The sequence below is a fragment of the Elgaria multicarinata genome, chromosome 8 (assembly GCF_023053635.1).
Source record: "Elgaria multicarinata webbii isolate HBS135686 ecotype San Diego chromosome 8, rElgMul1.1.pri, whole genome shotgun sequence".
NCBI lineage: Eukaryota > Metazoa > Chordata > Lepidosauria > Squamata > Anguidae > Elgaria > Elgaria multicarinata.
In genome coordinates, this window is record NC_086178.1 from 57,746,900 (window position 1) to 57,774,097 (window position 27,198).

Consider the following 27,198-nt stretch of genomic DNA (forward strand, 5'->3'; position numbering starts at 1 on the left):
AACATAAGATAATGCATGGATTATTACATTAATATGGAAGTTTTAAAAAAGTATTTCAGCTGACTAAATGGTTATTTCTTTGTGGATATTTATGATCTAATATGACTGATGATGTAGTCACAGAACTGGGCAATGAGATCTTACTGGATTTCTTAAAAATTAAATACCTTTTGCTTGGATTGCAAAATAAATATATATTCCAAAACAAATATCTCTGTGTTTCTTTCTTGGGGCATGTTACGTGATCCATGGAAATTGTAGTTTGCTCACCATAACACCCAAAACCCTTTTGTTTTGCTCATGTAGAACAAATATACCCATTTTCTTATCCAGTCCTAGAATGTCTGCATTCTTAAAGCTCCAGTAATGCCCTTTCTGTTCAAATTCTGATAGCTTGGGGAAAGAGATTGACAACTAGGCAGGGGGCAGGAAGAGAAGGAAAAAGGCTAGCTGTGGAAGGGCTGATCTCCTTCTTTGATTATGCCGGTGGGAGTGGCCGCAAGTTGCCCCCCTGGGCTATCATCCCAGGTATATTAATGCCTCCCTTTGCCAGTTCCTTGAGGCAGGTGCCACGTTCCTGTTTGCAGGAATTAGCCAGAGAACTGGAGTCTCGGCAATGTGACAGTCTCGTATAGACAAGGGCCTGAGCAGGTGAGCTTTGAAATCTGGGTCTTTAAATGGAAGGCATTGAGGCCCTGTTCTCAAGAGTTCTGAGTAGGGTGGCTGGGTGTATTGTTTTTTCCCTGTTTCAAAAATTAATGGCTTCGATCCATATCCAACGGCTTAAAGCTTTTCTTGGTGTTGTGTTTGTTTTCCAGAAATATCTGTTTGGTTCCAACTGTCTCTTGGGAAGGCGGCAGCTTCACATGCTTCCCATTTGGGGCCGCATTGTATAAAAGGCTTCAGGAAAGGCAGGTATTTTTCCCCCTGGGATTTTTCATCTGAGACTGAGCGCAACTGCTCTACATGGCAGAAGCTTTGGGTAGGGATGAATGGATTTTGTTAAATCTATTGCATCTGTGTTTTGTGGATTGTCAGGCAGGTTTCTGTCATCTGCTCATTGATGGAAATAGGGAGGGGGGGTTGTACAAGAATTTCATTAGTTTGCAAATGCACACTTGCCCAAATGCACAAAATTAAAAAGCCAGTCCACAAACCTGCATGACTTGGAAAAAACTTGCCTACTGCAGAATCTACAGGTTGGATTCATGGAAATCCAAACTTATTTGAATCAGTTGCTGATTTCTCCAACATCCCTAGCTGTTGGGCAGGCAGGCAACAACGGCACCTTATAGGGAAAAGAAGTATCTTCTTGACATAGACATATGATATATGGTGCCCATTGGCTAATTTTTGTGGTGGAAAGGTGTTACAACATCAAAGAGGCTTTTCCACACATTGGGCCCGTTCAGAAGACACCTTAAACCATGGCTTTAACCACAGTGGTTAAGCCAGAAAGTCAGGCTGTGTTCAGAAGACACCTTAAACCACGGCTTTAACCATGGTGAATAAGGCTTTTTGCTTTATTCACCGTGGTTAAAGCTGTGGTTTAAGGTGTTTTCTGAATGGGCCTTGTATCACGTATGAGTAACTTTGAATCAAATACAGAACCAGGAACTGCTTCAAAATCTGACACTCACCCTTGGAAGCCTTGTAGCCTGGTAGTGCACAAACGTGGTCTATGCGCATCTGTTGAAATACCACCACCAATTCACAGAATTAATCATTTAAACTTAGGGATGTATGAGAATTTTGTTCCTGTTTGCAAATCATCCGGACATTTGCACCCCTGAACAAAATCATTTGCACCCCTGAACATGAATATAAGCAGGAACAAAATTCTCTGGAAATTTTTGCAATTTCCCAAAATTTGTGTCCAGGAATGTACAAGTGTGCCCTCTTGAAAATGCACACATGCACAAGTGCAAATTTTCACATTTCCTGCCCGACCCCCCAAAATCTGCAGTTTCACACTAGCCCGGGGTGGCAGGAATGCGAATTTTTCCCGATCAAAAACAGAAAAAAGATGCTTGCATTCAGGAAGACAAATAAGGCAAACCAAGCTTTGAGTAGAAATTTGGATCACAGGTTCATCCATTCCTATTTAGACTTTCTTAAGGCTGAGGACATGTGCTTTTCCCACACCATTAGAGCCCTCAGACTGAAGCACTGAATTGTGTGCGTTTGTTGTGACAAGATGCGCATAAGTATATGGTATGGATGCATTTGTGTGCAAAAGATGTGCATGTACATGCCTGGTCTGTTTCTGTGCACAGTCCTACTCCCTGTAATGCCGAGCTGCACATTGCCGCATTGCAGCTGCCCGGCAGAGAGGCCCTGCTCACCCATGGCATCCACCACGCGATCCAGTTCACTGCTCTCCTTGCTCTATCTGGCCCTGCTGACATTTGTGGGCAGTGCTGTGCTCCTGGCCGAGATGCACCAACACAGCTTGCTGAGCCACAACGTCCACGCTTTCCTGGCGGTGCTCATGATCTCTTCCTGCACCTGGATGCTCTGGTTTGGCTGGCGCTCTGCCAGCAACAAGCAGTTGAAAAGGCACCAGGATCACCAGGCGGGAGCAAGCTGGCTCAAAGGTAGAGAAGCTACAAAAGTACTTTCTGTTGCAATATACTGACGTCCAGGTTTTCTGAAAGACCGTTGCTAAACGCAAACCCTCCAAAGCCCATCCTTTTCTATTAAAGGGGAATCAAAGAGGGGTGTGCCGGAGAGAGTCTGGAAACCCAGGAGTTTGTTACAGTTCAGTCCCACAGGGAAGATGAGGCACTTGGATTTGCCAGCATCTCTCAGATCCGACCAGGAGATGTTTTGGTATTTCAGACCTAAGCTCTGCTAGACTGGCTAGAGAAAACATGTGGTCTCAGGAGTCCGAAACAGTTCACAAGGTAATCGAGCTACACAATGTAAGACCACAAGCAAAGGCTTATATAGCCTGGTCTTTCAGTGCCCCCTCAAGGGTCTACGCTCTTGAGGAGGCCCCCTCTTCTGCTGTGAGATCTTACTCCTGAGAAGCCTGTTTTTCTGGGACCTGAGGCATGTGCTTTGGCAACGGGAGGCCACCTGCACCTGAGCCTTCTGGCTCCAGCCCTCTCTAGGATGTGCTGGTCACTCAGCCTTCTCCTCTGACTCCATGGGTGAGGTAAGTTCATCAGGGGCCCCATCCATAGATCCCTCAGGGTACATTGTTGTCGAAGGTCCTGGATGAGCCTCTTCGAGGATGTGAGGGTTGCCTATGGAAATGCTGGGGCTAGGAGCCCTCATGGGACTTTTGGCCTTGAAATCTTCTCATCAGAGAAGGAGACCACCTGCCCAGACCTAGGCCAGGCATGACATAAATAAAAGCTAAATAAAAATAAATAAATAGAATTTACTCTTGCAAACAATTGCATAAGTGACCTCACCCACCCTCTGGAAAACCCTCCCTCGTACAGTTCGGAAGGCGGAAAATATAACATCTTCCAAACGCCTCATGAAAACACATCTTTTTAGACAAGCTTTCCCTGGATTATAACTTTTTCTGGTTTTATATGACATTTTTTTAAAAAAAAATTAAAGTTTTAAATTTTGACCTTTGTATATTATGGTTTTAATTGTGAACTGCCCACAGAGCCTTGGCTATTGGGCAATATCAATATATAATAAATAAATTATCCATGAGGTCATGGAACCACCAGCCCTTCCCATTCCAGGCCAGCTTTTAACCTGCACACTTGCCACAAAGGGACCAGGACTGCCTCCCCACAACTTGTTGCCCTCCAGATACGTTAAGCTACAATGCTGGCTGTGGATGATGGGAGTTGTAGTCCAAAACATCTGAAAAGCAACCCGTTGGATTAAAATTTCAGTGTGGGTGAGGTCACTGTCAGGATGTGGCTTCTTCTGCCAGAATGCTAGGTCAGTTTTTCCCCCAAAACAACCCTCTTGAAATGGATCTGGAGACATGAATTGTCCTCCTCCCCCTTCTGCACCCTTACTGGGGGGAAATCATCGGTGAGGGATCAAGTATCCTGTTACCTGTGCAATGTATGAAGTGACTGTACTTTCTTATGGCAGGTGGTCTGTCTCTCTTTGCACTGGCCACGTTGGTTCTGGACTGCCTCTCCTTGGGCTATTACTATGAACTGCAGCACTGCGCCTCCATGCTAATCACCACCTTCCCTGTTGTGCAAGCCATTTTCACCATCATTCAGGTGAGGTTCAGTTTGGTTCAGATATTCAGTGGGGATCCCATAGAAAACCCAGCACAAGCACCAGCCTCTGCCTAAAAAAGGAGCTAGCATTCCCAGCTTTGCTTCTGCTTCCCCAGTTCCTTACTCTTCTGCTCCACATCTAGGGTCCCAACCCTTTCTGCTTCCCTCCATGATATTGTTTTTCCTTGCAAAACATCTACCACCGTTAAAGAGGTAGTACATATTATGAGGCAGAGCTTCAGAGAATGTGCAGGACATTTTAAAACAGGGATGGGGAAACGGAGGCTTGGATGCAGTCCATGGGGCTCCCTAACAGGTCAAACCTCCCCTGCTTGCCCACCCCCCATCACCTGCAGCAATCAGGCTTGGAAAAAGCCTAGTTGAAATATGGGGTACCTCTAGATGGGGGCTTTCCCTGCAGTAGTGATCTACATGACGCAGCCGCCACTCTGAAGCGATCCAGGGGCAAAGCCCCAAAACTCTGCTCTAAAAAAGCCAGGCACTTACCCAAACGTCTATAGCGTGAAGCGGAGCTACTGCGAGGCATGCCACAGCCTATGGTGTCCACTGATTGGTCGCCATCAGCTGGGCAGGAACGGGGGTGGACCAGCAAGCCAAAAGGTCACTGGGTCACCTCCACGCCTCTGTGGACCCTTGTTTTTTAAAAACAAAAAAATAAAAGGGTGGTGGATGTTCTGACAGGGAGGGAGCACCCCATCCCTCCCCCCTTGTCCCCCCCCATTGAGCTGTAAATGCAACCCTTCACATTTACAACTTTTTAAAAAAACAAAACAAAACATAGGCCAATATATATTTTAAAAAACTAACATTGGAAGGGGGCACACAGATGTTCCCAGGTGCCCCTGAACTGTGTGCTTGGGTGGGCGGGTGCAGCGGCGCCTTCAGGAAAGCCCGCAATTGTGCTCCTTCTGCTGTACATGGTGGGAAGGAGTGCCAATGTGGGGTGGAGGGACCTGACGCCATCAAAACGAGGGGATAGAGGCAATTGTGGGGGGGGGTCTCAGCTGGGGATCTGCCAAACAATGAGTTGCAATCCCCCTTTAGAAAGGAGGCTTGAAAACACACACACACACACACACACACACACACACACACACAGAGGTGGGCTTTAAAAAAGCCTCCCATTTGACTTTATAACATGAACGACAAGTGGGGATTTCCTGTGGCTTAACTTCGTGCTCCGCACCCCTGTCCTGTTCCCTTCCTTTTTACAGGTTTCATTGCTGCTGTTTAATGCTAAGGTTTGCATCCAGGAACACCAGCATCTAAATAGGTAGGACTATTCTCTTGAGTTATGCGAAAGAAGGCAGGCCAGTCAGCCCTCAGGAATGCACAGGGGCATCATGTTAGAACTTCAGAGTAGTACAGTCCCCTGTAACCTATGAGATGGACCGAACCGTCATTATTTCATCAAGGTTCCCTTCAAAATTATGAGTGCAGCAAGCATAGTAGTTGCACTGATAAGGAGTATCCCCATATTTATATGCATTGCTGATTCCCCCTCTGTCCAAAAAAAAAAAAGTTTATAAGGCCCCAGTCCAAGTGGACAAGAGGGTGGGTTAAAGTAGTTGCAGAAAAAGTACTTACAGTTCAGGAGGATTTGGCTGTTTCAGATGGGGTGAGCCAGGGCCAGGATCAAGGGTAGGCATGGCCAGGCCCTTGCCAAGGGCCCACAACCCAGCAGGGGCCCATTGACAAGAGCAACTCCTCCTCTTCTTCACTGCAACTGGCTTGTTCCCCTGCCTCTCACTCTGTCCCAGGCAATGGTGGTGGTGGGAAGGAGGAGCAGTCAATGCCACGGCCTACTTGCTCCCTGGTTCTTTGGCCGTCAAGCAATGATGAGAGAAAGAGGGGAGCGATAGCAGCTGGTGCAATGGCAGTGAGAAGGCAGACTCACTGAGGAAGGGGGGCCATAGTGGGGGGCATGTCTTGCCCAGGGGCCTCAAAAACAGAGGGGAAAGTGGAGCAGGCTGTTGGCCTTGTAAGACCAATCAGGGTGGCAGTGCAGCAAGTAGGTGTGAAAATGGCTGGGAGCAAGAGCATCATTGAGTCGGAGACTGGGAGACTCTCCCTAGCTTTGAACCAGGATGACTGAAGAGTGACAAACTGCAGTGATTGAGCATCATAACCCCCCACCTTCTCAGCAACACCCTTTTTTGCTCTGCTGCTTCTAGGTTTGGGCTGATGCACACACTGGCCACCAATGTGCTCCTGTGGATGAGTGTGGTGCTGGATGAGTCCATGAAGCAGCTAGAAGAATTCTATGATGCTCAGAAGGGAGAGAGCTCCAAGGTTCCCCATGGTACAAACCTTCTGTCTTGTCTGGGGGATGGGGGGGATTTATCAAAGAGAAGAGGTTTATCTAATTTAAGGAGTGGCCATAGCTTAGTGACAGAGCATCTTCTTTACATGCAGAACGTCACAGCTCTGATCCACAGCATCTTCAGGTGGGGCTGGAAAAATTGCTTCCTAAAACCATGGGGAGGTGCTGTCAGTCAATGTCTATGGACTGGATGGACCAATTGTCTGACCCAGTATAAGGCAGCTTCCTATGTTTCAACCAATGGTTTGTGCCAAACTATATGATTGACCGAGTTCTAAAAAGTGATGAAATGCGGAGATCAACTCCAAGGGCCTTCTTTCCAGCAGACGTGCTCCTGCCCCATCATACTTTGCTATCTACATCTGAGCCTCTCACACTAGGGAAAGGAGAATAATTGCTGAGACTCACCCCAGATTTCTATCTGATGGGCATGTAAGGGGAAGGTTTGAGCTATACATCATGAGGAGACACAGCCTAATGTCTACGACACTATGCGCTCCTGCAACTCCAGCTACCCACTGTCCCTTGGCCTTCCTGCACATTTTGGTCCTGTCCATCCCCTCTGTGGCCAATCATCCCCACACACTCTGCTTCAGCTGAGTTTCTCCCCTGGATTTAACCATTTTTTCACCCTTGCTACACACACACACACACACACACACACACACACACACACACACACCATGGTTCCTATACATTCTCCATACTATTCTATCTCATACTATGCCATTCCTCTGAGTAAAAGACCGCCATCCTTCAAAAATGGGAGTATGAAATCCACCATGCCTCCAACTTGGAATGCAGCCTCTTCTCACACAACATCCATTTTTAAGAATATAATAAGGAAGCTTGATTAGGTGGGGAAAGTAGGAAAGATCTCTATGCGCCCTCTAAAACAGCCTTCTCCCAACCTGGTGCCCTGCAGAAATTTTGCGCTTCAACTCCCATCAGCTTCAGAACATTTGAGCAATGGTCAGGCATGCTGGAGGTTGTGGTCCAAAACACCTGGACGGCACCAGCTTGGGAAGGCTGCTCTAAGTGGGATAGGCTGGCCATCCCTTCCAGTTAGAAGTCATGCAGTGTTTTTGTTCTGCTAGAATTAAACATACCCACTTCATGCTTTTCCTGCAGATGGCTCCTACACCAACAGCTGTGTCTGCACCACCAGCCTTTGCCACATCTTTTCAGAAGGTGCCGCTTACCTGCACCCATTCAATATTGAGTTCAGCCTCTTCTCTTCTACGATGCTGTACATCATCTGGAAGAACACTGGACGGGAAGCTCATCACCAGAAGCCCCAGCTCACTCACAGGCCACACTTTCACCTCAGTGGGGCATTTGTTGGACTGGTGCTAGGGGCCTTGGCCATTTCAGCAACCTTTGGAGTGATGATCTCTTTTGGAGTGCTTGCCAAGTCTCCTGAAACTATTCCTGAAGCCCTTCGGACATACTACATCTTCAACTCTGTGTTGTTATCTGCCATGTTCTTAGCCACTTTGATTGGCATCGCCACCTACAGGGTGAAGAAAAAAGCTGCAGCTCTCTCTTCTGACAAGAGCGTGGTAAGAAACTTAGATGTCACCTTGCTTCTGGGCAGTTCCTGTGGTCCGCTCATGGTATCCATCTTCTCTTTGGTTGCCATCTTTTTTCTTCATGCCAATGGCAGCCTCCATCTTCTGGACTTTTGCTTCTCCCTGTGCAAGACCATCCAGATACTTGGGCAGAATCTGTTCATTACTGAAGCTTTGTACTCTAGCCTCTCTCAGGAGCCAGATGTCCAAGACAATACTGATAATATTGCTGGTACCAGCTGGGTTTTTTCCATTTCCAGAAGTCCCTTGGAGCAGGACAGCAATGGACCTTTTTCCAAAACCCACAGACTGACCAACATCATGGCCAGTTTGGAGAATCAGCCACCCACACACTTGACAGACTATGGCGGTGATCCTTCCCTTATCCAGATTTCTCATACCCAGGAGGAACCTAAAAGACCAAGCATCAGAAGAAAGATCCTACAGAACATCTCCATCCTTCTTATCTTCTACAACATCTCGGTGAGCTCAGTTGGCTTAAATCAGACCTAGAGCTGCTGCCAGGATCTGGAAAGAAAATGGATTCCACTACCATGGATTGGGGAAGGGGTGTGTCCTAGGAGGAACTCTAAGATCTGCAGTACAAAACCAGATGTTCTGCTAGAAAATTGAGATGGTACTCTCTTGCTGATATAGTTTTGATAATATCAGTCTATGTCAGCATGCCAGGTCTTAGCCCAGGGCCCAGTAAAGCCTTGTGCACTGTGGGGATTACACTGACTCTGATTCACTGCACCAAGGCATTGGATGGATATTGCAATTTTAAAAATGTTATAAACATTTGATAAAATCACAATGATCAAATATCACATCTGTTACTGAAATAAGTTGCAAAAATTTCATAAATATGATTAACTGTTAAATGACATAAATATATATATTAAATGTTTATTCACCGTTAATTCAATATTGTAGCCTACAAATAAGAGGTAACAGCACTGTTGCCATACCCAGAAAGGATGGGAAAGTGAGTCCTGAAGTAGAAAATAAATCTTAAGTGGAAAACAGTATGATGGGAGGCATTGCCAGACGTTTGCTCGTCTAATGGTATTTGCAGTAACTTGCTTTGCAACAAACTGTTCTTGGTATATTCCAGGTGAGAGAATGTAGGTGACCAGTAGAGGGCAGAAGTGAATCAATGGTAGGAAACTACCACTTGCACTTATAAAAGTTATTTGGATGTTGACACATCATCACCTAAAATGCATTTGGTACTATCAGACACTAAGTGTTGAGACCAGACTTAGCCATACTTCAACTAAACCCACTGAAATTAAGAGGACTCAGTCATGACTACAGATGTCACATTTATTTCAATGGGCCTTGTCTAAGTATGACTTAGTCTGGATCCATCTGTAATGGTGAAATGCCTATACATGTTTAAGAAAGGAGGAAAAAGCCATTTTAATATCCAACAAACATGCAGTCTGGTCAATGCAGCTTCTCCATATGCTTTGTAGGCATGTAGAATGTTAGAATTATGGGCCATTTTACAAGTTAAGGGAAAGAAGGGCTTCCCATTCCATAACTCTGCAGTGAATACTGTAATATGTCAAGGGAAGATACATGTCTGAAAGTGTGTAGCCCCACAGCCTCAGCCTCACCACATCTTTTAGATATGAGAATTGTTTCTGCCTATTATGATGGTCACCACTGAAACAGAGTGAAAAGTTGGGAGCTTGTCCTGCCTAATCTTTTCAGACAGGAATGTGGAACCTGTGGCCCTTCAGATGTAATGGGATTTAAGTTCCCATCATTTCTGACTATTGGCCATGCTGGTTGGGACTGATGGGAGTTAGAATCCATCAATATTTATTTATTTATTTATTTATTACATTTATATACCGCCCCACAGCCAAAGCTCTCTGGGCGGTTCACAAAAGTTAAAACAGTAAACATTAAAAAGTATACAAAATTTAAAAACCATCAGGTATTGTGGTACCAAGCCATGTAGGGCTTTATAGGTTAAAAACCAGCACCTTGAATTGGGCTCAGAAACATATAGGTAGCCAACATCTGGAGTGCCACCGGTTTCCCAACCTGGCCTAAAAATATTAGGCAGCTCTGATGGAATGAGAACTTGTGCAAATAGCTCAAATGTCTGATGCCTTTCCCTGTCTCCTTTGTTTGGCCAGGTGTGGATTCTGTATGCCTATGGGACCCGCCCACACCTGGTGAGCCAGATCGAACAGTCTTTCTATGGCTTCACACTCTGGGCCATTGTGGTCAAGATCTCCCTGCCGCTGGGCATCTTTTACCGTATGCACTCAGTGGCCAGCCTTTTCGAAGTCTACTGCAGGACCTGCTAAGTGAGCACGGTCAGCCTCTGGAAGACTAATGCACCATAACTTCATCAGGGGAGAGTAGCGTAATGGACATGTGAAGGAAGCCAAAAGGAGCTGCTCTTTATAGCCCATTCTTCAGTATCCCTGCTGACAAAATATTAAACTGAGGAATAGCAATTCTTTTGCTAACAGTTTCACTTCTAAGGGGGGGGGGGAAGCATGTACTTGATGAACATTTTATGTATTGCTATCTAGTGGAAAGACAAAGACCAACCTGCCCATTAAAAGGTATTTTTTAGGAAGATGATTACCTCAGCATCCCCGGTATACCTGAGGTATACCTCAGCATCCCCGGTATACCTGAGGTATACCTCAGCATACCTCAGTCGATGGGTTCATACCATGGATGGGGAACCTCTTTCAGCCTGAGGGCCAAATCTAATTTTGGAGATGCTCTCAAGAGCCAAAGGCAAAGGAGTGGGGCCAAATCCAGTGGAATTTCCAGGCCTATCCAGTGGAATTTTAGGATGTTTTTAGGATGTTTTAACAATGTATATTATATTCTTAATTCAGTTTTATGTATTTTATATTTACTGTTGTTCCCCACCATAATGAAAATGGAGAGGCAGGTAAGAAATTTATTATTATTATTATTATTATTATTATTATTATTATTATTATTATTATTATTCCCCAAATGCCAATATATTTTTGCTTAAAGCACTTACTGCCAGGGGAAGCATTTCAACCTTTTAAAATGGGGGGGGCATGCAAAAGCTGGGAAACCTCCAAACAATCTGTACTTGTGGGGGGAAAGATGCGGCCAGGGTAAGAAGTCAGGGCCATCTGGGAATCTGGAGGGCCATCTTGGGATGCTAGACAGACTGGCTTTGGCCCACAGGCCTGAGGCTTAATACCCCTATTATAAAGGAAGAACTGCCTCCACCCCACAACTATGGCAGGAAGTTAGACCTAGTGAGCTAGTGTGAGTTGACTACTATTCAATTGTGACCCCATGCCAAGAGGTGCTGTATTCTAGAGTAATCACTTGCCTCCCATTGAGTGAGAGGTTTTTATGGTTTTAAATTTTGTGTATTTGTTTTTAACGGTCTGTGTTTTAATCTTTGTAAATCTCCCAGAGAGCTTCAGCTATGTTGCGGTATATAAATGTAATAAATAATAACTAATCTCTATTACATTTTGATGAGAAGTTGGATGCAATAAAAGCTGTGTTTGTTTGTTGCTCCACCACCACCCCGATCTCCATGGATTTCTGTGAGATCTGCCCAGTGCTGCAGGTCTCTTTTCCTATATCAGCTGTTTGTTTTATTGTGTTGCATTTATCTTTGGGATAGTGTATTTTTAGCTAGGAAATAAGCAAATAGCTTCCTATGAAAAACAAACTTGCCTACACGTATGTCTAACCCAGCTGGGCTCTGTACAGATCTAGAACATTTCTTAAACCTTGAATCTGCTGCACTGCCGTGAAGGATTCTGGCCAGGTGTTTTCACATTGTCCCAGCCAGGTGTTCTTTTCCAAACGAAGGTATCAGAGGCATGGGAGTTCTGGCCCAAGTCAGGGTTTAATGCAAAGGATTTGGTTCTGGTAAGGCAAAGTGGAACAAAGTCCGGATTCTGATAAAGCAGGGATGCAGAAACTATTTCAGCCTGAGAGACAAATTCTATTTCAAAGAAGTTTTCAGAGGCCATATTCCAGCATGCACAAGTCAAAAGGGGAAACGGGGGTGGGCCAAAAATATGATGAATGTTTTAGTTTAAAGCTCTTTCTGCCAGTAATTATGCCCTAGGAGAAGTATTTTGATCTTTTAGAGTGGGGAGAAAGCTGCAAAAAGCAATGAAACCTTGGTGGTTGGGCAAAATGAGGAAACCTTGGTGGTTGAGCAAAATGAGGTGTGGCCATTGAGGAAATCTGAGGAAGCCTGGGTTTGGACCAGGGGCTTGAGGTTCTGCACCTCTAGGACAAGGCCAGCAAGGTAAGTTAAACAAAGCAAAGCAACTGGGATTCAGAGAGCAACCTGGGAAGCTCCTTATGGCACTGAGGCTGGACACCAGTAAGACCAAGGGCTTCTTTAAACGAGCAATTTATAGCACGCTCATGACTGGCCACTCACAGATAATTGCGGGTCATTTTGATGACACCATGAGCTTCCTGGTCCTTTTCCTGTTTTTTCTGTAAAAAAACCAAACCCTCAGGAACCTTGATTCTTCTGAAATATGTTGGGATTTGTCAGGATGTCCTGCTGTGTGCAGTCAAAGTTGTGCTATAAAATGCCCACTAGAGGTTGCTGTCCCATTAAACTGTATAGGCTGGGAGATTTTACATTACAGGTCATGTGATTACTGCTCTCTTCCTGTGTAGTTCAGCTCATTTAAAATGTGGAAGAGATGCAGGAAGCAGAGCAATGGTAAGGAAATGCCATCTCCCACTTGTATGGAAGTCCTCCAAGGCACAAAAACGTAGCTTCAGTTAAAAAAAAAAAAAAAAAAACACCAATCCCAGACCGAGTCTTAAATTGAGCTGCAGCTCAATCTGGGTGGATAGTTTTATCTCCACTGAGAGAAGCCTCTTCAGTTTAAGGAACCTACCTTATTTTAACAGTCTGACTCTGGTGATGCAAGGGAGATTGTGGTTCTGCTGAAGCTTCTAGGCTGGAATCCTCTAAGTCAGATCTGAAGAGGTCCTGGCAAGATGGGCTCTTCTTATACTGGAGATTTTGAAACAGAGGGAATGTCCAGGGCTGGTTCCAAGAGCAATTCTGTCTCCTGCTTGATACCTCTTCAAAATCCATGACTTCATCCCCTTAAGATAGGGAGTTAGACCCCAGGGTCATAACACCTGGTCAACAGTAGGTGGCCAAGACAACATACGCTACCCTGCTGATTTCCCACAAAAATCTGGAACCAAGATATATACTGGGGCATTTCAGGAGAAGTCAAGCCTACCCTTTCTCGAAAACCTTCCTTTGCTTTCCTTTCTGTGCTACAGTAATGAAGCATAGTACAGGAAGCTGGAGCTGTCTGGATATGCTTGAAGGCTGCGTCTCTACTTGCAAGTGTGCTAACACTGTGGGAGGCTGAACTGTCCTGTGGCAGGAACATACTTTTTTTAAAAGGGAGACATTATGTGGTACAGCCTTGTTCTTGACACAATAGAAACACTGAAAAACATATCAAAGCCAGGAAACTGCATTGTTCTAGATCTTACAGTGTGGCTGTGCAACTGAAATGCCAACACAGCCCAGGAGAACCTCCACCCCCCCCCATTCAAATGAGCCCTAATTTCAATAAAGGTTAATAATAATTTGAGTGTTCAGTTCATTGAAACTCCTCACACAGCTAATCTCCTTATCTCAGCACTGATATGATTGGGGCCATTCCACTTATTACAGAACCAATGTAAGCACCAGAATGTAATTATCATACAATCTGACTATCGTGTTTATGTCACCACAAATAAGGCTGCCAAAGTCAAATTCTCCCATAGTCAGTTTAGGTCTGACCTGCTACCAGCTGTGCCTATACAGACTTGAGTGCAGGTTCACACCAGGATATCAGATGTGATCCAGTCCCTACAATCTCTGTCCTGACCTCTGCTTGTTTGGCATTCTTGCCACTTAAATGTTCTGGTGTTACCCAGGAGCACCCCAAATTCTGCTGTCTCATTCCCTACTCATGCCAGTGATCCTTTAAAATCTTCTAAAGAGTATCTCAATTGCAATAGTATTGTTTTGAATTCTTCTCCATAGAAGGATGTTCTGATTCTTTCAGAGATAAATACCCCACAAGATTGCAGGTTTAATGTAAGCCCCCACTGAACACAGTGGGATTTACTTCTGTGTAAACCTGCATATGTTTTTTTATGTAGCTCCCCATATCCCCAGATTAGAGGGACAGATTTTAGGCCTTTTCAGTGTCAATTTTGCTTTGGAGGAGAATTGCTTCTATTCATTGGTGAACCCCTTCCTGAAGAGTTTTATATATGACATTTTTATCCTACTCTTCTTCCAAGGAGGTTAGAATCGTTTACCTTGCCACCCCCAATTTCATATGCACAACAACCCTGTGAGGTAGGCTAGGCTGTGAGATAGCAACTGGTCCAGAATCACCAATGAGTTACATGGGTGAATGGGGATGTTAATACTGTTCTCTCCAGTCTTCGGCCAATAGTCTACCCTAGTTTTCCCCAACCTGGTGCCCTCCAGATGTTTTGGATTACAACTCCCATCATCCCTAACCATTGGCCGTGCTAGCTAGGGCTAATGGTAGTTATAGTCCAAAACATATGCAGTAAACCAGGTTAAGAATGGCTGCTCTAACTGCTATGCTACACTGGTTCTTCATGTTTAGTGTAGAGGTCAGTAACTGGGAGACCCTGAGATAAACCTAGCCCTTGGAGGTATCACCTGACCCCAAGTTATCAAAACAGAGGTGTAGGAGGAGTACGGAGACAGTGGCAAAATGACTTGCCAGCAGGCCATCTGGTCTTTGACCTTCCACCCAGTCTCCATTCTTGACTTGAGCCATAAAGAAAACTAAATGCTTATCACAGATTTAAGAAAATTTAGTGCTACCATGTTAATGGTAAAATTCCAGTGGGCAGAAATATTATTACTAATGAGCAATGAAACATTGAATTAAACATCAGGATTCTGGCTTCAGCTCCTTGCTTTACCAGAGCGTATATGTCCTGCTGTGATTTAGTTCCTCTATGTAAAGTAAAATACTCCTAACCTTTGTCTGCAAAGGCTTTTAAAGAGCTAAATGCAGGAAGCCTGGTAAGGACTACCTCAATTGCTATAATGAAGGCATGCATTTTAGATCATTTTATTCAGCCAGCGTACCAAGTATACACTACTTCCCCCACTGGTTGCAAAAGTATAGGTCCCTGTTTATTTTATTTTCATAAATATAAAAGACACATAAACAGGATACAAAGTCAACAAAATGGTCAAAAGCTGGGACTATTCCCGGTGTGATATATTGATATCAGAAAAATCAGTTCCAGTGATGAACGAACATACTTTTTTTGGCTATAGGTCACCATTACCTGCTCAATTTGATGCATACCTGCTCACTTACATATATTGTCAGATGTATGGTCCAATGTTTAAGGCAAACTTCCTTTTAAGGCTACCTGTCTGAGCTCCCCCCCCCTTTCTTTTTTTATTAGAATTTCCAGACCCATCACTTACCTTCTGTGCTGTTTTCATTCCATTCACAACAGATACAATAAGGAAGTGCTGGGAATAACTGACAGCCATTCCATCCTATGAGAGTCCTTGTTCCTGGTTGACCAGCCAATCCAAGTGACAGGGTGGGAGGTACCACTTGCAACCACCAGGTTTGCAGGCTCAGCTGTGTGTCTGTCCCAGGTGAGGAAGTTTGCTGAGCAACATGGAGACAGGTAAGGGGGCATGGAAGGGGGTAGACTAATTAGGCATTATTTAGACCTCTTTGAGGGGTTCACTCTTCCCTTTTTGTTTTTTAACTGCCTCTGGATTCTTTTGTGCCAGGTCAGGGAGAACTGCTAGCTTTAACAAGGGAGTAAAGAAGGAAAGGTTTACCTGAAGATAGTAGAACGCGATAGAATCAGGTGGTTTCATGGGATCTGTCCAAGGTGCTGAAAATTCCTGCTCCCCTTATTCAAAAGGTGCAGAACGGGCGGTTGCTGGAAAGTTACCTACTAGTGGCCTTGTATCAGAATGGGGCATGCTCCATATCTTGTCCTCTCCCACAGGTGTTTGTAAGTTCCCCGCCCCCGTGCTGTGTCTCTAATGGAAGGGATGACATCACTTATTTATTAAGGTCAGGTCACTCAGCTAGCAGGCTGCATTCCAGCTAATGTGCAGGCAAGAAGGCTGCCTTTGAAGCGAGGCGGGGAGGAGACGGTGGGGCTTTCGTTTCATTGATGTTGAATAGCCTGGAAAATCCCCCTTCTCCCCCCCCCCACACCTGCTGTGTGATTACCTAGCCGAAGGGGAGAGCTCTCCAGGGCTTTCCAGAGCTCTCCAGCTTCTCAGTTAGAACAGCCCAGCCAACTCTGCCACACAGGACCTGTTTTAGGGCTTAATAGCTATTAACAATTATTATTCAGGATGTTTCATTTATATGTTGAAAGCAGGAGCTTTGGCTGTTGTGCACTGTTTTGTGCTGGCTAGAATCCTATGCAATCTGGAGCCTAAAACAGGCAGTGCAAGGGGTTCAGCGATCACAGCAGAGTACTCACAGGATCCACGGTTATATAAGCAAGAATACAAAACTCATTCTAGATTGAAATGCAGAGTGATATTCAACTAGGGAATAAACATCTACTAAAATCAGTAGAATTGGGAACTGATTCTCTTCTCTGTGGGTTGCATCCAATGCTAGTCCTACGTAGAATAGACCTGCTGAAATGAATGGGATATAAGTTAGATTCATTGAATACAACCCGTTGGATACAACCCAGTAATTCCAGGGTAAATGTGTAGGAAATCTATTGAACATTGCCATTTTAAGGAGATATTTTAAAACCCAGCTGAACACTTGTTAAGCCAGAATCCTTCTAAGGAGCACACTAAAATTAGAGAGTGATTATGATCTTGTTGCATTTCTGTGCTCCAGGTTATGTTGCTTTATTTTCCTTATGTTCTGGCTTTTTGTTGCTTAGTACTCATTTGCCTCTGTCTGCACCACAGAGTTCTGCAGCTTTTGTAACTGGACTGTCCCCAGGAGATGTGTGGGAAGAATTTGCTTGACAGCCATATTCCCAGATCTTTTTATTTAAAATAATCTCTGGGGGAGAATACACAGTTGTACATTTTTATCATAAGAAAGCATAATTGCACAAACAGATTTTTTAAAAAAACTGTATCCTAAACTTTTATTTTATTTAACCAGATATCTCCATATTTAAAATTTTGTATACTTTTTTAATGTTCACTGTTTTTAATTTTTGTAAACTGCCCAGAGAGCTTTGGCTATGGGGTGGTATATAAATTTAATAAATAAATAAGTAAATAAATATTATTGTGACTTACATATGGATCATCTATTGTACCCTATTTGCAGTTCTATAAGTGTGTACAGGATTGTAGCCTTAACTTCTGAAATGCGTAATTGTGGCTGGATTACAGTCGGGGGGGGGGGTGGGGGCAGTGTTAGTTTGCTTTTTATTTTTTTGTACAATTCAGCCTAACATTTTGAGAGATATTGCTGATGTCCGCCCATTTCTTGGAATACCATTTCCAAATCAAAAAAGTAAAATAGAACATTATGCTTTCCTTATCTCTACAGCACTTCAGCTTGGCACTGATTACAGTAGTATGGATACTTAAAATCACTCTAGTGTAATTCTTGAAAAATTAACAAGTATCAATTTAGGATTCTGTACTACTGTCAACTGAATAGGTGTATATCCTGCTATTCCTTAAAACTCAGCAAGACTTTATTGGAATTGCAGGGCATATACCAGGAGGTACATAACTGAAATCAACATAAGTTTCTAAACTAAAACTCCTCATGGAAAATCACACTGTGATACTGGAAATGAAAGAATCTGACCCATCACCCCCTCATTTTTATATTCTCCATTTTGCTAAGTCAGCTTTTTTATAGTCAAATCAGATTCCCGCCCCCCCTATAATATCCCGTCACTTTGAAAATGTCTGCCCATCTTTCTCTCTTTTGGCAACATGTTTACTTCTAGTGCCTAAAAATGCATAACGGCATAATTCTAAGCATGTTTAGACAGAAAAAAATGCTGGCTGGGAATGCTGGGAATTATAGGACTTCTTACTATCTAAACATGCATAGGGTCATGCCTTAAATCGGAAATGCCTTAAATAGGAAATGCCTTAAATAGGAAATGCCCTCAGTCTAAAATTGCTGAATTAGTATCAGACTCCCCTAACATCACAGAGGGAATCCATCAAGCACTGCATGGGCAAGTGGTAGTAGTTACGTTGACATTCTGAACAGTCATGAGTTCCTATTTCTTTTTTATTATATTTTTCTCAAACTTGTGAATGGAAAAATGACCTACAGAGAATAATGACTGCCTTCAAAGTTCAGACGCTAGAGGGGTGACTGGAGACAAATTCATTGCCAAGAGGGCTCTGGAATGTCATAAAACAGAAATAAATTCTTGTTACACCACAAACACAGAAGAAAATTATCATGCTAAACAACCTAAAGATATTAATCTGAAATATATTTACTCAGAAGTAAGTCACACTTAATTCAGTGGGAATTACTTCCAAGTAATTGTGCATAGGACTCCAAAGCTGACTAATGGCTGTAGGGTCTAATTTGATAATGCTTGTTGTTGTTGTTGTTGTTGTGTTAATGTAGCACATCCATCTGGAAGTAAGAGAATGAGCGTGGATCTAAACCCATAAGAAGCAAGATCCCAGATTCTGCATCTTAAACATAGGGGTTTTTTTTCTCCTGAGGATAAACCTCTGTGGTAACATCATCAACAAAATGAGTCCACAAGAGGAAATACTATGATTCACTGGAATATGTCCAACAACTGTTTCCGCTGGTGGGAAGCAACCTAAGGGGCCAAAATGTAATAAACTACCCCAATCTCACTGAAAGAATTGGACTTCTCCACTGCTCAGAATACAGAGTGCTTCTCCAAACCATCCATAGGCATCGTCCAAGCATGGAAGTCTCCCCATGAGTAACCAGCATCCAGTCCTACCATGGCACGCGCTCCTGATTCGTTCCAGGGGGGGATTGTTTACCCCAGTCACTCCCGGGGCTCCAGCAGTGACGTCAGCACTGCTAACCACCTCCTGCTGAGCAGGCAGAACCGGCTGGTGAATGGGAACCACCGAGGCTTCCGTACGTCCTCCCCCATGGGAAGAGTCATCCTCATCAACACACCCCTTGAAGGTACTGTTGGGGTGAAGGTGGGGACATCATAGTGCACAGGTGACTTTACTCCTAGCTATGTTTCTGCCAGGATTTCCACTGTGGTTTGTGATTGTTCACATACAATGACAATCTGTTGGTCAACCAACTTGGCAGCTTGTTTGCCATGTGTATTGCTAGCAAATACAACAGTGTCCTTCAGGTGGCCAACAGTAAGAAGCTCAGTGCATTCACAGTGCTAGGGAGCATCCATACAAATGGGTGGCAGTCAAGAGATTCCAAGCAGCCTAAGAAAGGTGCTTGCCTTTATGGGAAAATCAAGTGCCATCTGAAACGGAGTTTGATGTGCTCAATAAAGGCATGACCCATCTTCCTTTTCCCACAATACATCTGCATTCACTGGGGACGATGTCTGCAATGCACAGTATTGAAAGGGGCTTTTCAATTTTTCACTGGAGGGTTTGTCTTCCCAAGAGTATGTCCCAGAACTGGAAAGTCTTGACAAAGTACTCATTAAGCTGACTAACAAACCAGATGTTACTTTAATGGTGTGGTTGGCAACCATACCTAGGCTTTTAAAAAGGTAATATGAAGTTGGGGTGAGGGGCTGATTTTCATCAAGACTGCAGGGAGGGGATGTTTAACCCTTCCCTTCCCAATCACAATCCCAACAAAACAAAACAAAATCCACCCCCTCTTGCCCAGCAATAGTCATTGGAAAATAAAGCTCCCATTGGAGCGAATGGGAGCTTTCTTCAACTTATAATTTCCTGGGAGGGGGGGGATCATGGCTGGGGAGATAAGAGTTAATCATTCCTTCTCCATGCACTGTAAAAAATAAATAAATTCCCAGCTTAGTTTTTTTTTAAAAAAAAAAAAAAACCTGTTGTACTAACCACACAATGAAAGTAACATCCAGTTTGGCCTTGACAGCAAGAGTGCCCCATCTGTCCCTCATCTTGTTAGTTTTGAGCTTCTTTCTTGAGCCTTAATGCCCTGGCTCTGGCTTTTTCTTAGCCCTTTGACTCCGGCTGTAATATATGCCCAGTGGAGGCTGGTGATTCCAACGTTAGTGGGACAATGCCTCGCAGAAGTTTCAAGCTACAAAATCAGGCACAGGTCCTTTAAGAGCTCAGTTAGCTCCACCAGGAGTGGCAGAGATGGCCATGCTACAGGTCTTGTCAGTCTCCATAAGGCTTCACTTGGCTTTAGCTCCCTGCTGAGCAAACATCCTCCTAGTTTTGTAGTAGGAGAGAGTTCCAGCCACCAGGACCTACTTGGAGCTATCCAAGGTCTTGTTTTCTTCTTGTCTTGTTCTGACTGCCTTTGGCTTCCCATGTTACAAGCCTCAAGGGACCCCAGAATGGGACAGTCAGGCTAGAAGCTGCCACCAGATCCTTCCATATGGCATTTGGGGACCACAAATTCTGTTGCTATTCCCATGATCTAAAAAAATATGCCTCTGGCATTTTGTCTGCCCCAGCCCTACCCGCAATTAATTTAATTGTTCTACAACTATAGAGCTGAGCCTCAGCAAAATTAGGTGTCCCACTCTAATAGAATTTTCTGGAAGTACTCTGATTTAGGAACAAAGTAGACATGATGCTGGAGATCCAGGAACAGTAACCCATGGCTGCTATTCACAGATCTCCTGCCCCACATGTACTTGGGCCCTTAATGAGCATATGCATGTCCTACTCTCTTCAAAACTCCCTGTGGCTCAGGACATAGTGAGTTCTCTCTCTCTCTCTCTCTCTCTCTCTCCACATGTTGGAGAAGCATTGACCATGTTCCCAGGTTGACAAAATTTAAAGTACTGCTGCCCCAAACGAGAAGCAGAATCCTTATGTTCTATGTAACGTGAGAGTTTTTAGTAGTACTGTGGATATAGAGGGAATGTCTTGTGTGCATAGACAGTGGGCACATGGTTTAACAAAGGTTCCGATGTCTCCCTAGGAAATGATATTTCAGGACTTTTGTAGCCTGCCATGGGCAGTATCCAACAGTGGCATTCTTCAAACCCAAATACTGCTAGCAGTTGTGTGAGCAGTTGTGCAACCAGCAGGTGCAAGCAGCTGCTTAACCGGTTGCACAACAGGTGCAAAGCAGTTGCACAAGAGGCTGCACAATGCATTGCACAAGAGTTATGTAAAACTGCTTGTACAACCATGCAAACCTAACTGTAGCTGGATTCTTCTCTTGTGAATAGTTCAGAACCTTGTTTCTGCTAGCACAACGTCATTTGCGCTAATGGAATGACACGGTTGCATACTGCCCCATGTCTGGATCTGGTTCACGGTCTGGGAAGAAAGCAGGAGGGAGGGCTGTATCTGTGTCCTGTAGTTCTATGACTTCCCCAGGGCCCAAAGCTGTGGCTGGGGTGGAAGATGGGTCTCTCATTTTACTGGTCATCATCCCAGCATTGTGTTGTCATTGTCAGCAGTGCACCTTCTTAGTGATGTATCATGCTGTTGTATCCCCATCACAGCTAACAGCGATGAGAGTGATGCCATCCATGCCATTACAGTGCAAAAGAGCACAGATGGGAAGCTGGGCTTCAGCGTGCGTGGGGGCTCAGAGCATGGCCTGGGTATCTTCATCAGCAAGGTGGAGGAGGGCAGCAGTGCAGGTAAGCACTCCCAGCCGAAAAGCAGGCAACAAGCTGCTCTTGCATTCTGACATCCATAGCATTGGCAGGATCTCCTAGACTTAAATGACCTCTTCCCCTGTAGGACCTATTCCAAGTATGGATGTTGCAGCAAAACGCAGTAAAAACAATATCACTGAAACATTTGTGCACGTATGCCATCTTGCTCAATAAATCTGCAAGAACACCAGTAAAGAACTCAATAATGACATCACAAAAGCTCAGATTCGCAGAGAACTTTTCATATATTTACTTAGTGCTCCAGTGAAAAACTAGTACTATAAACTACACAAGGGAGGGAATCTGTCCCGACTAATCATTACAAACCGCTTGAAAACATCTACAGCAACCTTTCCCAACCTAGTGCTCTCCAGATGTTCTGGAGCTCCCAAGATTCCTTGATCATAGACTATGCTGGCTGGGGCTGATGGGAGTTGACATTTACAACATCTGGAGGGCACCAAATTATGGAAGGCTACCTGGAGACACCCCTGACCTACCAAAGGTGCAAATGTAAGAAACAACCCAAAGCAAACGTTTACCTTGAAATTGGGGGTATGTGTCCCCTGCCTTGCAACATATATATAGATAGACAGGGTTCTCCAACTATTACTAGTTTTTAATCTGTTTTAATATTAATAGTAAATGCAAAGTACACATCACTGAAAATGAAGGGCTCCAATCATAAGAAATATTAACAACCATTCTTATTCTTTATTCTAAAACATGTGTGCTGTGTGGGGTGTTGCTAGGCTGGGGTCCCTGGGGCTCCATCCCTGAATATATTACCCCATAGCCCCTGGATCTGTTCTCCAGAGTTCAAAGTGTCACTAGGTGCCAAAGGAATTTTTTTTTCTTGCAGGGAGCAATTTTCAAGAGGGAGGAAAGGCTCCCTCCCCACATGCTGCAAAGCCCCCACCCCTGGCATGGAAATTAAGCTTAAAGGGGGGGGGAACTTTCCTTTGGTGCCAACCAATTTTTTTCCCCCTAAATTTGGCTGCCATGCAGGGATGGAGATTACCAGAAGCATCACAGTTAAGGAGGAAAAGGTTAGCCTTCCCTTCTCTGTTCACTGTGCCCCCCCAAGCCCCCCTCCATGTGGCAATTAGGCTTAGAAAAAAACCTTCCACTGATGCCAAAGGGAAGACTGGGCCCCAAAGCTTCCAAATGCCTAGCAATGTCTCAAACTTTGCCACTTTGTTGTGTTAATACTGCTGTTTAAAATTAAAAACTTAGGAAAAAGAAAATCCATAGACAGAGTTGAGCTATATGTATTTAATGCCAACAGAACAGGCTGGGCTGTGTGTTGGAGATAAAATCACGGAGGTGAACAGTGTGAGCCTGGAGAACATTACAATGGGAAGCGCAGTGAAAGTCTTGACGGGGAATAACCGGCTACGGATGGTCGTGAGACGCATGGGCAAAGTGCCAGGGATAAAGTTCTCCAGAGAAAAGACCACATGGTAAGCGGAACTGCCTACTACAGTGACACCGTATTGTTAGCGGGCCTTGGGTCACCCAAAATCACAATGCGTTGTTTGTATGGGCCAAGGCGAGTGTGCTGGGCTCAGCGGAGCGCAGACAGTGAGTGATCAGGTTTCGTGAAATGCAGTGAGATGGTATCAGAGTGAACCCTGACCAGGGAACAGGAGAGGAAAGGGTCAAGGTGACAGGAGGTTACTGGGCTAAACTCTCCCCTCCAACTTAAATCACATGGCAACTGGAGTAGGAAAGGGGGCTTTATTGATATAATATGCAGGTAGGGAATTAATGATGAATTTGGGGGAGCTGGAAAGAAGGAAATCCAAAAGGATATAAATGGGGTTCTGTTAGGGATCTTAAAACTGATTAGATGATGATGATGATGATAATTCTACCCCACCATCACAGACATCAAGGCTTGTTTAGCTTGTAAAAAAGGAGGCTAAGGGGAGACATGATTGGTGTGTATAAAGTTATGCATGGTGTGGAGAATGTGGATAGAGAGACATTTTTCTCCCTCTCATAATACTAGAAACCAGAGTTATCCTATGAAGTTGATTGGTGGGAGATTCAGGACAGATTTTAAAAAGTACTCATTCACACTGTGCATACTTAAACTATGAAATTCACTACTATAAGTTGTAGTGATGGCCATCAATTTGGATGGCGTTAAAAGGGGGTTTGGATAAATTCCTGGAGAAGGCTATCAATGGCTACTGGTCCTGAGGGCTATGTGCTCCCTCCAGTGTCAGTGGCAGCAAACCGATATACACCAGTTGGTGGGTAACATGGCTGGGTGGATGCTGTTGCACCCATGTCCTGCGTGTGGGTCCCTGTTCGACAACTGGTTGGCCACTGTGTGAACAGAGTGCTGGGCTAGATGGACCCTTGGGCTTATCCAGCATGGCTCTTCTTACATTCTGATGTTCTTAAGGGAATATATATCACGTTCCCTAGTGGCCCCCTTTCCAAGTACTGACCAGACCCAGGCCTGCCTAGCTTCAGCAAAGAGCTATGAGCACATGCCTTCAGGCCACACTCTGAGAGTTAAGTAGGTTTGCTTTAGAGAATTCCATGGTTGAGCAAGTCTGCACACAAATAACGAAATGGCAAAGGGTCCTGGACCAGCTAGAATGCCTTGCTAATATAACAGGGCTGAAATGAATAATAATAATAATAATAATGCTTCCTTAAACAGTCCTCAAAATTCTCCTTAGCAAATAAGCTTGTATAGTCTCTAGTATTTGATATCAGGATATAGAAAACTAATACTGGATACCTGACAGTTAATACTTGACAGAGTTCCTTAGCTGACTTGACATGCAATTATATTTAGTACTGAGCAACACAAATTACTGGTGTGCCGTGGTATATTAAACTGATTTTCAAACTTCCTGCCTTCAGGGAATGTTTTCCATTATCTATATGTATGGTGTGAAGTCCCTATAAAATACAGAGGATTCTGGGTCATGTCAGTTAGGACATATACTTAGTTTATGTAGGGCAGTGTTTGGAACTTACCATTGTCCATTCTGAATACAGAATGTGCCCTATAAACACCGAAAATGGATGTGCAATGCATTGCAGAGAGATTTTTTTCCATCTAAATACATTTGAGAGATGCTGTGCAATGATATTTAGTAGGGGTGTGCAGAATGGGTCTTCTCCACCCCAAAATTCAGGGCGGAGCTCCATTGAGTGGGTTCTTTTTTGAAAACAGCTCTGTTTGCAGAGAACCACACTATTATCATCAATGGGAATTGACAAAAATGCATACATCCCTGTCATTTTAAAGATAAACAGATGAAACTTGGTAGCATGGTAGCTCTTAAGTAGGGCTTTAGGCATGCCAAGTTTGAAGCAGATCCCTTCATCCCATGATTTTTAGGGATTTTGTTTTTAAAAAATAATCCCCTCAAACCCCCACATACACACACCCCTCTGATTCTGCATTATTTCACCCCTGTGCATTTATGGAGGGAGGTTTTATCCTTTACTTCACTGCCAAGTTTCATCTCTTTATCGTTAAAAATTATGGAGAATTATCATAACCACTTAATAACCCTTACTTGCCTTTTTCCCTAAGCTAAACAGTTCCTGTTGTTGTAACCATTCCTGGGCAGGATCTACACTCCTGCTTTAAAACGGCTTATAACGGTTTTGACAACTGTTGGGGTGCGGGACACACGCCATATACAGTTTTAAAACCGTTTTCAAAGTGTTATATCCTGCTTGGTGTAGATCTGGCCCTTGTAGGGAAGTCGATCCAGCCCCTTGATCATTTTGGTTGGCGTTTTCTGCAACCAAAATTCTACAAGCAAAAACCTTTTTCTGTGTCTTTTCGGCACCATTTGCCTAAGAGCTTTCATATGCAGAGCCTTTGTGCATAGTTTGTATTGCACCCTTTGTTTCTGCTCCTTTTGATTTATATTCTATGTGCTAGCGATTCACAGAAACATAATTTTGGAAGTTACATTGAAGTGAACTCAAGTTTGAATTCCAGTTTTCTCATTTAAAATATGACTGGTGAAATGTGAACATTTTGCTCAACTCTGAAATTCAACTAGCCCAGTGCAGGAAATCTGCTGCCCATTGATCCTTGTATTATTGCTGTTTTAGCATCAGTGTCAGCTGCTCCAGGAGGTCATCGTCACAAGGGTGGGATGCAACACAATGCAATACAATATGCCAAGCCCCAGATCTACCAGGGTCAGACTGACTTCTGAAACCAGAAGTGCCAAGGCTGAAGCATGCCCAAACATCAGGCACACTCTGATTTAAAAGCATAATTCCAGATGTGGGTGGGTGGGCTGTGGCCAGGCGAGGCGGAAGGGAGGGAAACACACATGTTCAAAGACACCATTAAAGGCAGATTCTGGAACCATACTTAGATGTGCCAGTACTAGATTCACATTAAGCACTATTGCCATGACTCAGTTTTGGTGATTCGGCATCCAGGTTACAAAACCTGGCTATACCTTAGCCATGATGGGGGAGAAGTGGAAGGACTGTGTAAAATCTGTGGAATCTGAAATCCTGGGAGAATTCTTCATCCCACTGCAGGGTCGATGTGGTGAACAGGCGCTTGATTGTGGAGAGGAGCGGCTCCACTCCATCCGATACCAGCTCTGAGATTGGGAGGCGGAGGATTGTCCACCTCTACACCACGTCTGATGACTACTGCTTGGGTTTCAACATCCGTGGGGGAAAGGAGTATGGCCTTGGTATCTACGTCTCCAAGTAAGTTTTGCTCAGCCTTGGAGCTTCCCTGCTGCCGGTAGTTTTGGACCCTGATGCCACCTGAACACAGGGTCAAACTGCACATCACATTACTCACATGGTTTGCTTTTTAATACAAGATTTGTCTTTTACAAGTAACCAATGCGAAAAGCAGGTGTAGGGAGATGGTGATGGTGATCAGACTGGGAATGCAGTGGGCAAAGAGTTAAAGCCCCCCTACAGCAGGTTCTCAATCTGCATTAGCTCTCCACCCCCATGCTTGCTATTTGTGAAAGAAAAATCTTGCACTCAAGGACAAACCACTTGATAAATATCACATTCAATTTTGGCCCTGAGTTAGGCTTAACTACCCCTTATAGAATCATAGAACAGCAGAGCTGGAAGGGGCCTCCAAGGCCATCGAGTCCAACCCCCTGCTCAATGCAGGAATCCACCCTAAATCATACCTGACAGATAGTTGTCCTTCACAGCTAGGGTGACCATATGAAAAGGAGGACAGAGCTTCTGTGTCTTTAAC

At 44.2% G+C, this 27,198-nt stretch overlaps 2 protein-coding genes across 2 annotated transcripts in view; both read left to right on the plus strand.

Moving 5' to 3' along the window:
- Nucleotides 1–2,347: 2,347 nt before the first annotated feature.
- Nucleotides 2,348–10,456, plus strand: LOC134402204 (proton channel OTOP1-like). Its single transcript, XM_063131558.1, has 6 exons — nucleotides 2,348–2,597; nucleotides 4,075–4,211; nucleotides 5,447–5,505; nucleotides 6,407–6,534; nucleotides 7,687–8,609; nucleotides 10,283–10,456. The coding sequence occupies exons 1-6, from the start codon at nucleotides 2,348–2,350 to the stop codon at nucleotides 10,454–10,456; spliced, it is 1,671 nt and encodes a 556-aa protein (XP_062987628.1).
- Nucleotides 10,457–19,140: 8,684 nt separating this feature from the next.
- The window catches only part of PDZD7 (PDZ domain containing 7), a 29,733-nt gene continuing 21,675 nt past the window's right edge, over nucleotides 19,141–27,198 (plus strand). The window contains exons 1-4 of the mRNA XM_063132560.1: nucleotides 19,141–19,333; nucleotides 21,801–21,941; nucleotides 23,248–23,422; nucleotides 26,505–26,681. Coding sequence (XP_062988630.1) covers nucleotides 19,141–19,333; nucleotides 21,801–21,941; nucleotides 23,248–23,422; nucleotides 26,505–26,681 — 686 coding nt within the window. The remainder of the gene's footprint in view (nucleotides 19,334–21,800; nucleotides 21,942–23,247; nucleotides 23,423–26,504; nucleotides 26,682–27,198) is intronic.